Source organism: Panicum virgatum, chromosome 9N (assembly GCF_016808335.1).
Source record: "Panicum virgatum strain AP13 chromosome 9N, P.virgatum_v5, whole genome shotgun sequence".
In the NCBI taxonomy this organism is placed as follows: Eukaryota; Viridiplantae; Streptophyta; class Magnoliopsida; order Poales; family Poaceae; genus Panicum; species Panicum virgatum.
Genome location: NC_053153.1, coordinates 79,648,412 through 79,661,297, shown reverse-complemented (window position 1 = coordinate 79,661,297; position 12,886 = coordinate 79,648,412). Strand labels below are relative to the sequence as shown.

General features: G+C 47.3%; 2 protein-coding genes and 1 long non-coding RNA gene across 6 annotated transcripts; 2 read left to right on the top strand and 1 right to left on the bottom strand.

Moving 5' to 3' along the window:
• Positions 1–361: 361 nt before the first annotated feature.
• On the top strand, positions 362–2,100 carry LOC120691681. Its single transcript, XM_039974829.1, has 3 exons — positions 362–1,304; positions 1,400–1,572; positions 1,680–2,100. Exons 1-3 carry the CDS (start codon positions 639–641, stop codon positions 1,813–1,815), a joined length of 975 nt encoding a protein of 324 aa, XP_039830763.1. The 5' UTR covers positions 362–638; the 3' UTR covers positions 1,816–2,100.
• Positions 2,101–6,144: 4,044 nt separating this feature from the next.
• Positions 6,145–6,868, bottom strand: LOC120689396. The gene is made up of 3 exons (XM_039971681.1): positions 6,567–6,868; positions 6,383–6,496; positions 6,145–6,292 (listed from the first exon to the last, which is right to left on the bottom strand). Exons 1-3 carry the CDS (start codon positions 6,866–6,868, stop codon positions 6,145–6,147), a joined length of 564 nt encoding a protein of 187 aa, XP_039827615.1.
• A 2,748-nt stretch (positions 6,869–9,616) lies between these two features.
• On the top strand, positions 9,617–12,886 carry LOC120692397. Of its 4 annotated transcripts, none has more exons than XR_005682603.1 (2): positions 9,617–10,011; positions 11,985–12,886. It is a non-coding gene; the product is annotated as an uncharacterized LOC120692397 (long non-coding RNA). The 4 variants fall into 4 exon arrangements; XR_005682606.1 differs by having other exon boundaries at positions 11,411–12,886; XR_005682604.1 differs by having other exon boundaries at positions 11,221–12,886.

Below are 12,886 nucleotides of genomic sequence, written 5' to 3'. Positions count from 1 at the left end.
TCTAGAAAAAAAAAATCAGCAGCGTACAGAAGCTAGCACACGCGTGTCCTCCTTGAACACGTGTTGGGCCACGACAGACGCGGTTGGGGCTCCCAAGGCCCAGCTGGCCAGCTTCCTCCGCCAGGCCACAGCTATACTCACGAACGGAAGGCACCAGCCGCGGCGGAGGAAGCGCGACCCCACAAGCCGGCGTAAATCACGTGACTCCCCAGCCCAACAGTGATTGTATCCCATCACGGCCGCCGGACGCGCACGGCAGCCGCTTCCAAAAGAGAAAAGGTCAGAGGAAAAAAACACACGAGACCGAGCTGGAAAGGGTTCGGCTACGGCGCGTCACCGCCATGCCGCACGAGAACGTGACGTGAGGGCCGCCGGCGCCGTCGCCGTCGCCGTCGCCGAGCCCGTCCAATCCCAACGCGCGCCCCACACGGCCGCCTCGCCCGCCCTCCACCGTAGGCGAGCCCACCCACCCGTGGCCCCACGCATGCAGCCGCGGGGCCCTTAAAAGCAGCCGCACATGCTTCCAGCGACGCTGCAACAGCAGCAGCATCTAGCGTGATCCCCTCACCACCTTGCCTTCTGCAAGCAGAGGTTGGGCTGAGGAGGAGGGGTTTGGACTGTGATTGCCGGTAGCAACCATGCTCGTGAGGAGCGCCTCCACGCCGGTCCTCGGCGCGCTCCTCCCGCCGGGCTCCCAGTCGCCGGCAGTCACCTCCCCGGCCGTCCACTTCGCCGAGTCTCCGGCGGCGGCCTACCACCCGCCGGCCATCTCCTGCCACCTCGCGGGCCCCGGATCCGACCACGAGCGCTCGCGCGGGCTGGGCGCCGGCATGCGCCGCACCAGCTCGGAGGGCAACCTGGCCTCCCTGGCCGGCCGCGCCGACGATCACCACCACCTCCTCCCGCCGTCCGGCAAGTGCGCGCCGCGGGCGCGGCCGGTGCCGCTCGAGACGATCCAGTCGTTCACGGACCGGCGGGCGTCCACGGACGACGAGGAGGAGGACGGCGACGACGGTTTCGAGGCGGACCGCGAGATGAGCTTCGGGCACTTCAGCTTTGCCGGCGGCAGCACGTACTCGCAGGAGCACCCGCTGTTCCTGGCCAGGGGCCTCGGGATCGACCGCCTCGGCTCGGGCCTCCTGAGCGCCGACGGCGGCGGAGGCGGGTTCGGCGGTGGCGGCAACCTGGGCACGTCTGGCAACGGAGGGGACCGGTCCGGCATCGAGATGCATTACAAGAAGATGATCGAGGAGGACCCCTGCAATGGCCTCTTGTTGAGGAACTACGCGCAGTTCCTCTACCAGGTAGTAAGCAGCATGCCAATTTGGGCATTCAGATCTTGCAGAGGAACAGAGCAACAATCTCATTTGTTCTTTCTGACACCACCTCCCATTTTCAGGTGAAGGGGGATTACCGGAGGGCGGAGGAGTACTACTCCCGCGCGATCCTCGCCGACCCGGACGACGGCGAGCTCCTGTCGGAGTACGCCAAGCTGGTCTGGGACGTGCACCGCGACGAGGAGCGCGCCTCCAGCTACTTCGAGCGGGCAGCCAAGGCTTCCCCGGAGAACAGGTAATGCTAATGCCTGTGCACCTTTAACCCCTCGCTTCCATGTGTTCCATTCCACATCACCGGCATGAGCTCTGATCACCGGTTCTTTCTTTCCACGGATGATGCAGCCACGTCCTCGCCGCGCAGGCTGCGTTCCTGTGGGACACCGAGGACGCCGACGGGCCTGAAGATGGCGGCAGCGGCGCGCTTGGCTACGCGGGGTTTGCTCCCGCGCATCCCTCCCTGGCTTCGGCAGCAATATGATTTGAAAACAGCCTCTCTGAATGTCCCTGAATGAAGCTAGCATAATACTGTTCTAGTTTGTGCTCGTTTCAGTAATAGCTTGGTAATAAGACTAGTGAGCCTCGGCTGGTGCAGGTGCAGCTTGTGTGTACTTGTTTAACTTCGACAATGAGCAAGCAGATCCCAGATTTCTGTTGAATTTCTGTATCCATAAGTGAAGATGCAGGGCTAGTCAGCCGGCCGCTATATATATAGAACTATGTTCAGTTGTTCTAGTCGAATGGCACTGTAGCCATGTGGTGATTAGACTGCGTTTACTGTCGTGCTGTGTGTTGCTTAGTGTCGATGATCTGCTGGATGTGATTGCGACAGTAGAACTAACATGCTAATGATACTTCTGCCAATCTGTTCGACCTCGAATGAAGTCGCGCTTCGTAGTAGTTTCAGAAGAAATTTGGCAACCTGTAGAACCCGAACGCCCTGCTGCGTCGTCCTACATTTTAGGGGTAGCACATCCTGCTGCTCGCCCAGGTATTTCTTCTGTTTTGCTCGTGCATTCTGAATTCCCCTTCAGAATCTCTCTACTCTCTACCCACGATAAAAAAGAACGACCTTTGACCGGTTAGTTTTCATCTCGCGCGGGACAGATCCCGGTCGTCCGTGCAAATCCTTCCTCTCGGCACTCAGAGCATCTCCGGTCTGGAAAATAAAGCCCCAACATTCGATTCGATTTTAGGAGCCGGCGTACAAGAAACGAGGGTTCGAAATGAGCTTCAAACTCCAGCCGGGCCTGCAAACGAGGCCCTTATTCTTGTGGGACCCGCCAGTCAGACCCGAGCCGCGCGCCCGACCGCGCCACTGCCGGCCGCCGCCGCGCGTCCGCCCGGCGCCGTCGCCCTCCACCTCCACGCCCGCCCTCCGCCGTCCAGCGCTGCGGTCGCGCCTGGCCGGAGCCCGCCCAGGCCGGAGCTCCTCGCCGGCCGTGCGCGCGCCATAGCGCCCTCGCCCGCCGCGCCAGGCCGCCTCTGCGCGCTCGCCCGTCGCCGTAGCCCGCCGCGCCAGGCCGCCCTCCGCGGCTGCGACCGCGTCCTGCCTCCGGCGCGGTGCTGTATTGGATTAGCACTGTTTCTTGATGAGCAGGCAGCTGAATTATTCAGGATTTGCACAACGGCAGAGACAGATTGATAGATCAGACCTGTTGGATAGAGAGGAACAGAGCGATTTGTATCTTCAGAGAGACAGCATATTCAGAGATGGCCAATGTGAATTTCTGCCAACTGATTTCTCATTGTGCCAACTGGTTTCAACAGAAATTACTGTTTGCATCCGGACATGTGAATAGCAGCTAGCATCCTGATTTGCATCCGGACATGGAGTTAATTTATTTGAAGTTGAAGCTCTGTTGTAGGCTAGGCATGCCAAATCTTGCAGGAATGTATCATAATTATACATTACAATCAGATGTCTTCATTTGTTGGGGGCACTGAAAATTCTGAACATCTTGTAATGACAGTAACACTTGTATCCTGGAAATCAGCAAATGTAATTCTAAGCAAAAGTAATGTTACTGCAGGTTTGGTGTATATTCAACCTGCTTCATGTATGAGCACTCTGTACTGAATGTGAGATAATCAAAGCAGCATTCTCCAAAATGAGCACAGACACAGCATAGCATTCTCCAGACCTGAACTGAAACTGAATTTTTGAATTCTGAACAACAACACTGTTTGTATCCTGTTTGGTATTTCAGTGCTCCTGTACATTTAGTGCACTAGTCCCTTTTCAGAGTTACAGTATATAAGAAGATGGCACAGTAATGCGCTAGCAAAGATCTGAAAAAGGCACATGAACATCTGAAACTTATAACCTGGCAGAAATGCACATTCTGGTGTCTGGGGAAGGGAAATTCCCGACAGCTTATCCATATTTCTAATGTATGAGAAGGTAGATTGTAACCCTGTACCAGCCTAGGCAAATGAATATTATGCAGTTAAGTTTCCATTTATGTCTTGTTGGCTACCAGAAAGTAAGATGTGGTACTTCAACTCTGAAGAAATCCTTTTTTCTCATAATATATTGCATTATAAAATCCAGTTCAAATGAAACGTGGGAGTTCAGCATTAGGTTTCACGCTGCTGGTGCATGTCCCTCGTGTTCCAGTTGTGGTCTGATGAAAGTGATTCAGAGGGCACTACCATCAAAGGTAACCATACACCTTTTTCTTGTGTAGTCTATATTGTAAAATCCCTAGATACAGAATGAAATGCTCTAATTAGTGAAACTGTTATTTTCTGAATCATTTCCCAGACTTTCTGAACACCTGGAGGCTGCAGGCCTGCAACAACTTGTAACTTTCTGGACACCATATTACAAGCTATGCAAGTTAAATTCAGAACTAGAGTAAAGAAACATGCTGTATTGGACTAGCACTGTTTCTTGATGTGCAAGCAGAGACAGATTGCAGGAGAAGTAATACTTGCTGCAGATTGCAGAACCAAAAGCTATGAACAACTTAATTTGAGATAAACTGAAAATTTAGAAGGACCATAGTGCCTTGTATCATTCTAAACTGAAAATATGAAAACTTTACTGACATTCAGAGATCAGCTAAAATGTTGACTTATTTTTGCACAATATATGAGTTTCTTTAAATTTACACTTTTACAGGCTGACCAAATCTTTGTTAAGTTCTGCTGATTCAGATAACCTGACATTCAGAGAAAATTGATTTTTCAGTCCCTCCTCCTGCAGTCCTGCTGTCTGTACCCCCATGAACACAAATGCATTCTCCAGTATTTTAAGATCAAACACAGCATGAAATGTTTAGAACTTGCAGGGTCACTGAAAATGAGATTAAAAAATGTTTCACCAATAGTGAACATTCAGGTTATTACATTTGAACAGATCCCATTTGAATACTCAGCACAACTGAATATTACATCCAGAATTACAGAGTAGGGACATTCAGTAGTGCTGGGATATATTCAGTAGGGACATTCAGGTTATTACATTTGAACAGATCCATGCGGGGAGGAGGCTGTGGCTGCTCCATGCGGGGAGGCGACGGAGACGCGAAGAGGCCGGCGTCAGGCTGGGAGGCGTTGTGGCGGTCGACACCGGCGTCTGTGGTCCAGATGGAGTCGCCGAGGGAGAGGCCGGAGAAGGCGGCCATCTGCAGGCGCAACTGGGCACTTCTTGGCGACGAGATGGAGGCGCGGCGGCCGGTGGGGCGGTGCGTGGGGGGCGGGGCGAGGCTAGGCCGGGCACCGACGGCGAGGGCGTGGAGGTGCAGGCGACGAGGTGGAGGCGCGGCGCCGGAGGCGCGTGGGGGGCAGAGATGGGAGGCTCGTATTCCTAGGGACTTAGGTGATAATTTGATAGCTCGTCTAAAATAAAATCTCATTTAAGAGGTTTGCTGAAGTTTGTTTTCTTCCTAAATTTTCAAAATTTAGTGTAGAGGCCAAACGGGACTTGGGCTGGAGATGCTCTCAGCCTCAGGTCTCCGCAACCCCCACCCGCCCACCACGCCTGACGGTTTCCGAGAAATTTGGATTTTTGACACTATGTTCGTTGGGTTTCGCGATTTCGACACTTTCAACGTTGACTTTCCAAAATTGACACTCTCCTCGTAGACACCTTGATTTCCTTGACATTTTCATTGTTTTAATGCTTTTTACTTCTTTTTCCCATTAAAAGCCTAATAAAGTGACTAATTTGCTCCTAGGATATATTGCCTTGATGGAATCAGCAGCAGTTCCACGCGCCATCATAGTCTGCGCCAGCGATCCCGTCCGGTAGCCCGCCATCAGCACGTCGATCGATCATGGTCTGCGCCAGCGTTCCCATCCGGCAGCCCGCCATCAGCACGTCCATCCCTCCGGCGGACCGCCGGCTGCGTCGTCGATCCATCCGGCAGGCGCAGTCCGTACATGCTTCGATCGATCGTGACCCCGTCGCCGCATCAAGAACTTCATGGCCACGAGCCTACCCTAGCAGCTGGCCGCGTGCATGGAGTGCCTCGCATCAAGAACTTGATGGCCACGAGCCTACCCTAGCAGTGCCCGCACACGTCGGAAACGAGTGCAAACTGAATGATGTTTGTACATTTGGATGGAATGATGCGTTCACAGCTAAAGAAAATAATGACAAGTTCAAATCATTAGCCCATAGGCTCACTCAAATGAGTTTACAAATCATGAAACAAATGAGTTCACAGCCTTATTGAAAAAGATTCAAAGCTCACAGAAATTAAGTTCACACTAGCATAACTACTTGTGCCCAAACATCTCACGTAACTGATTATTTTTTAATAGTCCAGATACTTCAGCTTCGATACATCACATAGATCATTCAACCGATTTGTAGCTTTCTCCTGGGAACCATCTTCTTTGCTGGAGGTGCAGTCATCTTCTTTGCTGGAACAGCAGTGACCATCATGTCGGAAGTAGTTGTAGTGGTCTGAGAAGAAGTACCCTCGTCCAACAAGAAAGCAGCATGGCTGCACATATGTGTTAGCACATTTAGATAAATATTTCTGTTACTCATCTGTACATTGCTGAATATAGAACTATTTGTCATTGCTGCTTACCTTCTAGCGACCATACCGGGACTATCATGTATTATTTCTTCTCTATTTGGCCTTTGTGGGGTGTTAGGTTCACCTGGTCTAGCTTTAGTATTGTTCTTCCTAGGCTTTCTTTTCCTGCAATTAATCAAAAAAATTATTTTTTGACACTATGTGATAATTTTTGCTCTGAATGAAAGAACGATACTTGCCCTTTTTTTTTGTTCCATTGAGTGCACACTTGTAACTAGCTTGCCTATGACCATTTTCACCACACTTCTTGCAAGTAATTGGGCCTCTAATCATTTTCTTCCCCTTAGCATTGCTGGGAGCAGTGCTGCCATCATTGGCATCCCCATTGGCAACATCATTGGCACCTTTCTTCTTGTGACCACCCTCAAGACAACCTTTAATCCTTAGTTTCCTTTGTCTACCTACATTTCTCTTAGCAAGTGGTGCACCCACAACAAATGGCAGCTGCACTTGTGGCCATTGTGACTTGTTTGTCATTGGCTCAATCTCTCTCGCATAAGCAGCCTTGAATTTATCCACAGAATAGTACTCATGCACGAATTGCTCGAGGTCTACTCTCTTTTGTGATGTTACAAACGCCAAGACATGCTGGCATGACTTACCAGTATGCTGCCATTCAAGACAAGTACATGTCTTTTGATTAAGCTTCACAATATGCCTTTCACAATTTTTGCTATTGTCCCAAACCTCTGCACTCCAGTTTGCAGATTCCACAACTTTGTGCCCCAAGCCTCTGGTACTTGCCTTTAGTGGAACCATAATACCTGGTAATATCCTTCCAACTGATAGTCTTTCTCCAATCCTTCTCTTCCTCCACAAACCCAAGATAATCTCCCTAACCTTGTCAGCTAATTCAGCAACAGGTAAGTCCTTTATGTCTCGGATCCAATTATTGAACACCTCTGCTACATTATTAGTGATATAGTCACATTTTCTTTAGCGCAGTAGAATCTATACCAAGATAGGGCCTACATCCTTCTAAAAACCCATCAATGCATGTTTTCAGTGCACAAAAAATCGATGGAAATACACATTACCATCTATCTCTAGTACGTCTATCTCCACAATACTTCTAGGTGACCTTTTCAATACCTCGGCCTTCCATCTATTTAGCATCTCAAAACTCTCTTCCCATTTACCATAAACCTCTGAGAGAGCTTTCTCTCTCCCCCCCTCTAGACCGTGTCGTATGAAATTGTCACAGAGTATTTGTCCTGCAACTTTTTCTGTAATTCTTTAGCACCAATATTGGGTGAAACCCTTATAATGCTCACAGCCTTGCCAGCTACCCACTTCTGAGATGGTGTTATGGTCTTCACCCTGCTGCTTGAAATACAATCATGCCGATCAACTAAAACTGTCACCTTTATTGTTTTCTTATCAGCTTGCAATTTGCCATTAATTCTCCAAGGGCAGCCTTCACTAGATTTGCAGAACCCTCGAAACCTATCCTTGCATGACTTCTCAGTGCCTAGCTCAAATTCCTCATTGATAGCAAATTGTCTCACAGCCAACCGGAATTCATCCATTGATGGGTACATAGTGCCAAGGTCCATTTTTGGGTGATCCTTATCATAGGTGATCTCAATTTCATTTGGTATGACATCACTAACATTGATGGCATAAGCTTCAGTATCATCACCATGCTCAACCATTGTACAACCATTTGTTTCAACCATCTTTGCTCTCTCATCCTCATCCCTCAAGCCCAAAATCACATATTCCTGATCCTCATTCATTAGTTCAATTCGTCCTTCCTCGTCATGTGTCTCTACAATATGCAAATTATCCCAATCGACTTCTGGCATATGAGATGGTGGTTGATTGGTGGTTGATTCAGTATTGACGATTCAATATTGCTCCCAAATGCCACCTCTGAATCGGGTTCCATGTTGCCAGCCTAGATCATGCTGTATGTAAACATGAATAATAATTAGCCAGCAGCTCAATGTGCAAGCAAGATAATAAAAACAAATAAATGGACCTTCACTATCACACAAAATAAAAAACATTCAGAACTACTCGTGAGTATGAATTCTGGTTCAACGATAAATTACAACAGTATTCTACATATACCATAGAAACAGCTTGAAATGCCAGACTAGTACTGAGAAGAAGTTCGTAGACGTAGCAAACAGATGCAAGCATATGTGTGAAGCTAATCAAGTACTACGTACCGAGGAGGCCTCTGATGACGGCTGCACCCTCTGTCCCAAAATAAATGTATTTTTTTGACCATCAAACATCGTATTTGACCATTCGTCTTATTCAAATTTTTTACATAAATTATAAATTAAATGATTTATTATTAAAATATCTTTAGTGATATAATAAATCATAAAAGATAAATAATATTTATGTAAAATTTTTGAGTAAGACGAATGGTCAAAGACAATGTCTGGTAGTCGAAGAAATGCATTTATTTTGGAACAGAGGTGTACGTCGTTGCCCGGGGCGGGGGCGGCAGTAGTGGACGGCAGCGTTGCAGACGGCGCCTGCCGGACAGGATCGACGTGCTGTCGGCAGGCTGCCGGAGGGATCGACGTGCTGTCGGCAGGCTGCCGAACGGGATCGCCGACGCAGATGATGAGATGCTGTGACGATGGCTTGGCAATCGAAGGCGTGTAATCTGCTACTCCCTCTTTCCCCGTTTATAATGCGTACACGCATATCAAGATTCAAACTTTTCTATCTTTGACCAATAATTTGGACTATTAATTTTTTATTTTTATAATGTTAACTTTATATAGGTTAGATTCATCATCAAATATGCTTTACCATGATTATAAGTTTATAACCATAAATGATATAACATTTGAGAAATGAATGGTCAAAGTGTTATTTGGAAGACTGTGCCATGTTCTAGTATGCCTTATAAACGTGGAAGGAGGGAGTATTGTTTTGCCTAATCAAGCTAATCAAGTAAGGCAATATATCCTAGGGGCAAATTAGTCACTTCATTAGGCTTTTAATGGGAAAAGGAAGTAAAAAACATTAAAACAATGAAAATATCAAGGAAATCAAGGTGTCTATAAGGAGAGTGTCAGTTTTGCGCAACATTGAAAATATTGAAGTTGCGAAGCCCAACGAACAGTGTCAAAAATCCAAATTTCTCGACGGTTCCACGGCCCGCCCGCTCCTCGCCGTCCCCGTCCCCTTCCCCGACGCGCCGTTCCCGCTCTCCTCCCTGATCCACCTCCCCCCCCCCCCCCCCCACCAGCGCCTCCCCCTCCCCCTCCCCCTCTCCCTCGCCCACGTGCCGCTTCCTCGCCACTGCAGCGGCGGCGGCACTCGGACTCGAGGTGGCACGGACCTCTCCCCTCCGCCATCCATCTTCCCCGTCGCCCTCGCCCCCGCGCCGCTCCTCGCCTCGCCCTTGCCCTCGCCCTCGCCCCTGCAGCGGCGGCAGCACTCGGACTCGAGTTAGTTCTCCGTGCCATCGTCGCCTTCTAGGTTTGTAGCTGCCCTTGCCACCTGATTCTGGACACCACGGAGCAGGAAGGAACCCATCGCCTCCTCTACCGCCTCTACCAGACTACACCACCTTCAGCGCACCTTGTTGATTGGATTGATTGGCGTCAAGTGCAGGAGTCCATCTTGGCCGATTTGACTTCTTCTTGGTAAGGCGACCCTGGATTTTTCGCTAGCTTTAATTCATGTGTTTGTGTTTCGGCTTGATCGAACCCATCTAAAATCTAGTTTTTCTGTCTAATTCATGTTCCAATGTATTTTTTTTATGTCGATTCGAATCCATGTTCGGAATCTTTTTTTGTGTGAATATGTGATTATTTCGTTATTCTAACCCTGGATTGTACATAGTTGGTCAAATCTAACCCTGGCAAGATGAATGGCTCGCTGAGTAGAAGGTGTTGGCATGTCACCTGACTTCAGGAACTTCCTATGTATGCCCAAACCTTGAGCCGCCCAAACCTCGAGCCATAGTCACCTGGATCTTCTACTGGTCTCTTTTCTTTCTCTTTTGATTAGGTTCGGCCAACTCTAGTAGAGTAGTAGGCCTTATCCATCCATGACACAGGCTCTTTTCTCTTGCGGAAATAAGGTTTCTCCACACATGATCAACCGACATATCTATGTACCACGCTCAAGGATGAATTAGGATCGCCATACCAGACGTTTTATATGTTTGTACTTTGTTTTTGTTTAGTTTTGCTGTCTATTCAATGTGGCACCATGATTACGAACTGGTCAAACACTCTTACTTCATTCCCAAAGATGAAGCCTGGGCTCGATGGTCGATGTTTGGATCGATGCACATTGGTTTCCTTGTTCCTTTTTTTTGTTAGTAATTTAAAAGGATGCATAGTGCCACTTGACTACCATGAGTAGCACTTGAAAACATGACCTTCTTTATGTGTTCAGATGTATCTCAATTGTTTTCATGGGATAAACCTATAACTGATGACATAATTTATCTGTTCACATACTTGTAATAAGGAAAAAAAGAACAATTCGGACAAGGTTGAGTCATACCAATGGGACCATACAACACCCATGGATGGTCCTGGTTATTTTCTTGCCTTTTTTCGGGTTTGTTGTTTCTTTTCTCTTCTGTTCATGTCAATTCGTCACAGAGTCCCTCAAATTCTCATAAGCTAATCTGGACCAGTCAATCTGTCCAATCATGTCCATGTTCCTCGTGTACATGGCTGCCTTCTCATTGAGGTGCTGCTAGTGCATGGCAGTATATACGAGCTTATTACTACCATAAAGAAGCATATGAGTTTAAGCTCGCGGTCTTCTTCCATTTTTAAGGTTTTCAACAAATTGCAAAATGACAATTTCTCTCATTTTTTCATCATCTTTGCCAGCCTTCCCTCCCTTCCCAGTATTCCCACCAACTTGTGCTTCCTTGGCAGCCAATTGGTTAGTGTCATTGCTGCTATCATTGTCTTTTTGAATGTCATCCTGCTTCTTCTTTTTTGTCATTTTCAGCCGGTCTGAGTATATTGCGCAGCTCATTGTATTCTTTATTTCTTTCCTTCATGCTGAACGCTGCAGGAATTACTCTAGCGTTGACTGGGAGACCCAAAACTTTATGAACAACTCATGGCGTGATCCTCAGGTCGGCCCCTGGCTTTATGTGCATGATTATGCTGTCTTTTTCAAGTGTAGAATTGTCTAACAGTCACCCTATCAAATCTCTTTTCCTCGGGCTTTACGAGAAGGAGTATTAGATGCACAAAACAAATAATTGTTGCTGCTTGTATTATAAGATAATAATTGCACAAAACAAATACGACGAGGAGTATTAGAAGGTAGTATTAGAAGCTAATACTTACAGCTTGTATTTGCTCTCGTCTGAGCAAATGAGATCATATAGCTTGAAGCTTCTCTCTCCAGGCAACTGTGTGTATTTAGTCACTGGCGTATTTATCATTTTTCTCGTCCTTTTTGCAACCGATTTTTCATGTATACTTTCTTCTTCAGCATGCCTCTCATGCACACTAGTAACTGCGTCATGTGAATTCAGAACTGCCGTTCATCTTATGGTACCTGACTAAAATAGGTGAATCCTCTGGTAGCAGACTAAAATCAAGTGGTGAATTCACATCCTCTGTGTTTCTTGACCCAGGTGTATTCAGGACGTCCTCCTAACTACATCTTGTGCCTGCATTTTGCATGGATCCGGAGGTTGGGCGCGCCCTATTTGCTTCATTGTAGATGAGCACAACTGCAGTTTTCTTCCGGTACAGCAAAACCATTTCCTGTACTAAGGCAAACAATAAGAATTTCTGGGATTTGTAAACAATAAAAATAAAATAAAAAATACATCAAGCAAGCACTAACCTTATCATAACCATATATTTCCTTTCTTTCAAAACCTTCAATGTACATCAGCACATGGACCCCGCAATGAAAGCCGCAATAATAGTTCAACAATTAAATTCCATGTAGATTGGTGAGCACAAATCATCTCGCATTGCTTGCTAAATTAGATTAACGGTCAATGACAAGCAGTTGGTAAGTCTCAGAAAATGTGTGTATAGTATTGGCATTTATGATTTGATGAGCCCAAGCCACACCGGTCAGAAGACTGTGTATCTCTGCTTGCTGAGCTTGACACATTCAGCAACCAACGGGGCCAGCAAGTAAACAGGTCGATGATGAGGACTGACATTGTCATTCCAGACTCTAACGAAGCTCGGTGGGCTGCATGAGAAGAACATTCTACTTCTACCTGCACCAGAGTAGATTTGAACCAAAGATGCTGTTTTACAGGCATGTTCTGGTGGTTGGGGCTGTTGGTACTGTAACCGTAAAGTTCTGGGAGCAGAAAATACAGTCTGTATAACATAAGTAGGCGAGTATCTATGATTGAAATTGTATAAAATGGATGCTAGCTTTTGAGTTGTATATAATTTTGATGGTGAGAAATAGAGCCATGTAGACATAATTGTATGGTAAGAGAGACAGCACTATCATGAGTAACAAATTCTATGATGAACTGTAGATACTGTAGACCCTTTTCAATTA

Excerpts from the sequence above, each read along its gene's own strand:
- LOC120691681 (XM_039974829.1), top strand. The coding sequence starts at position 639 with ATGCTCGTGAGGAGCGCCTCCACGCCGGTCCTCGGCGCGCTCCTCCCG. Across the intron at positions 1,305-1,399 it reads ACGCGCAGTTCCTCTACCAG|GTGAAGGGGGATTACCGGAG; the intron begins GTAGTAAGCAGC and ends TCCCATTTTCAG. Across the intron at positions 1,573-1,679 it reads AAGGCTTCCCCGGAGAACAG|CCACGTCCTCGCCGCGCAGG; the intron begins GTAATGCTAATG and ends CGGATGATGCAG.
- LOC120689396 (XM_039971681.1), bottom strand. The coding sequence starts at position 6,868 with ATGACAAACAAGTCACAATGGCCACAAGTGCAGCTGCCATTTGTTGTG. Across the intron at positions 6,497-6,566 it reads GGAACAAAAAAAAAGGGCAA|GAAAAGAAAGCCTAGGAAGA; the intron begins GTATCGTTCTTT and ends GATTAATTGCAG. Across the intron at positions 6,293-6,382 it reads CCCGGTATGGTCGCTAGAAG|CCATGCTGCTTTCTTGTTGG; the intron begins GTAAGCAGCAAT and ends ACATATGTGCAG.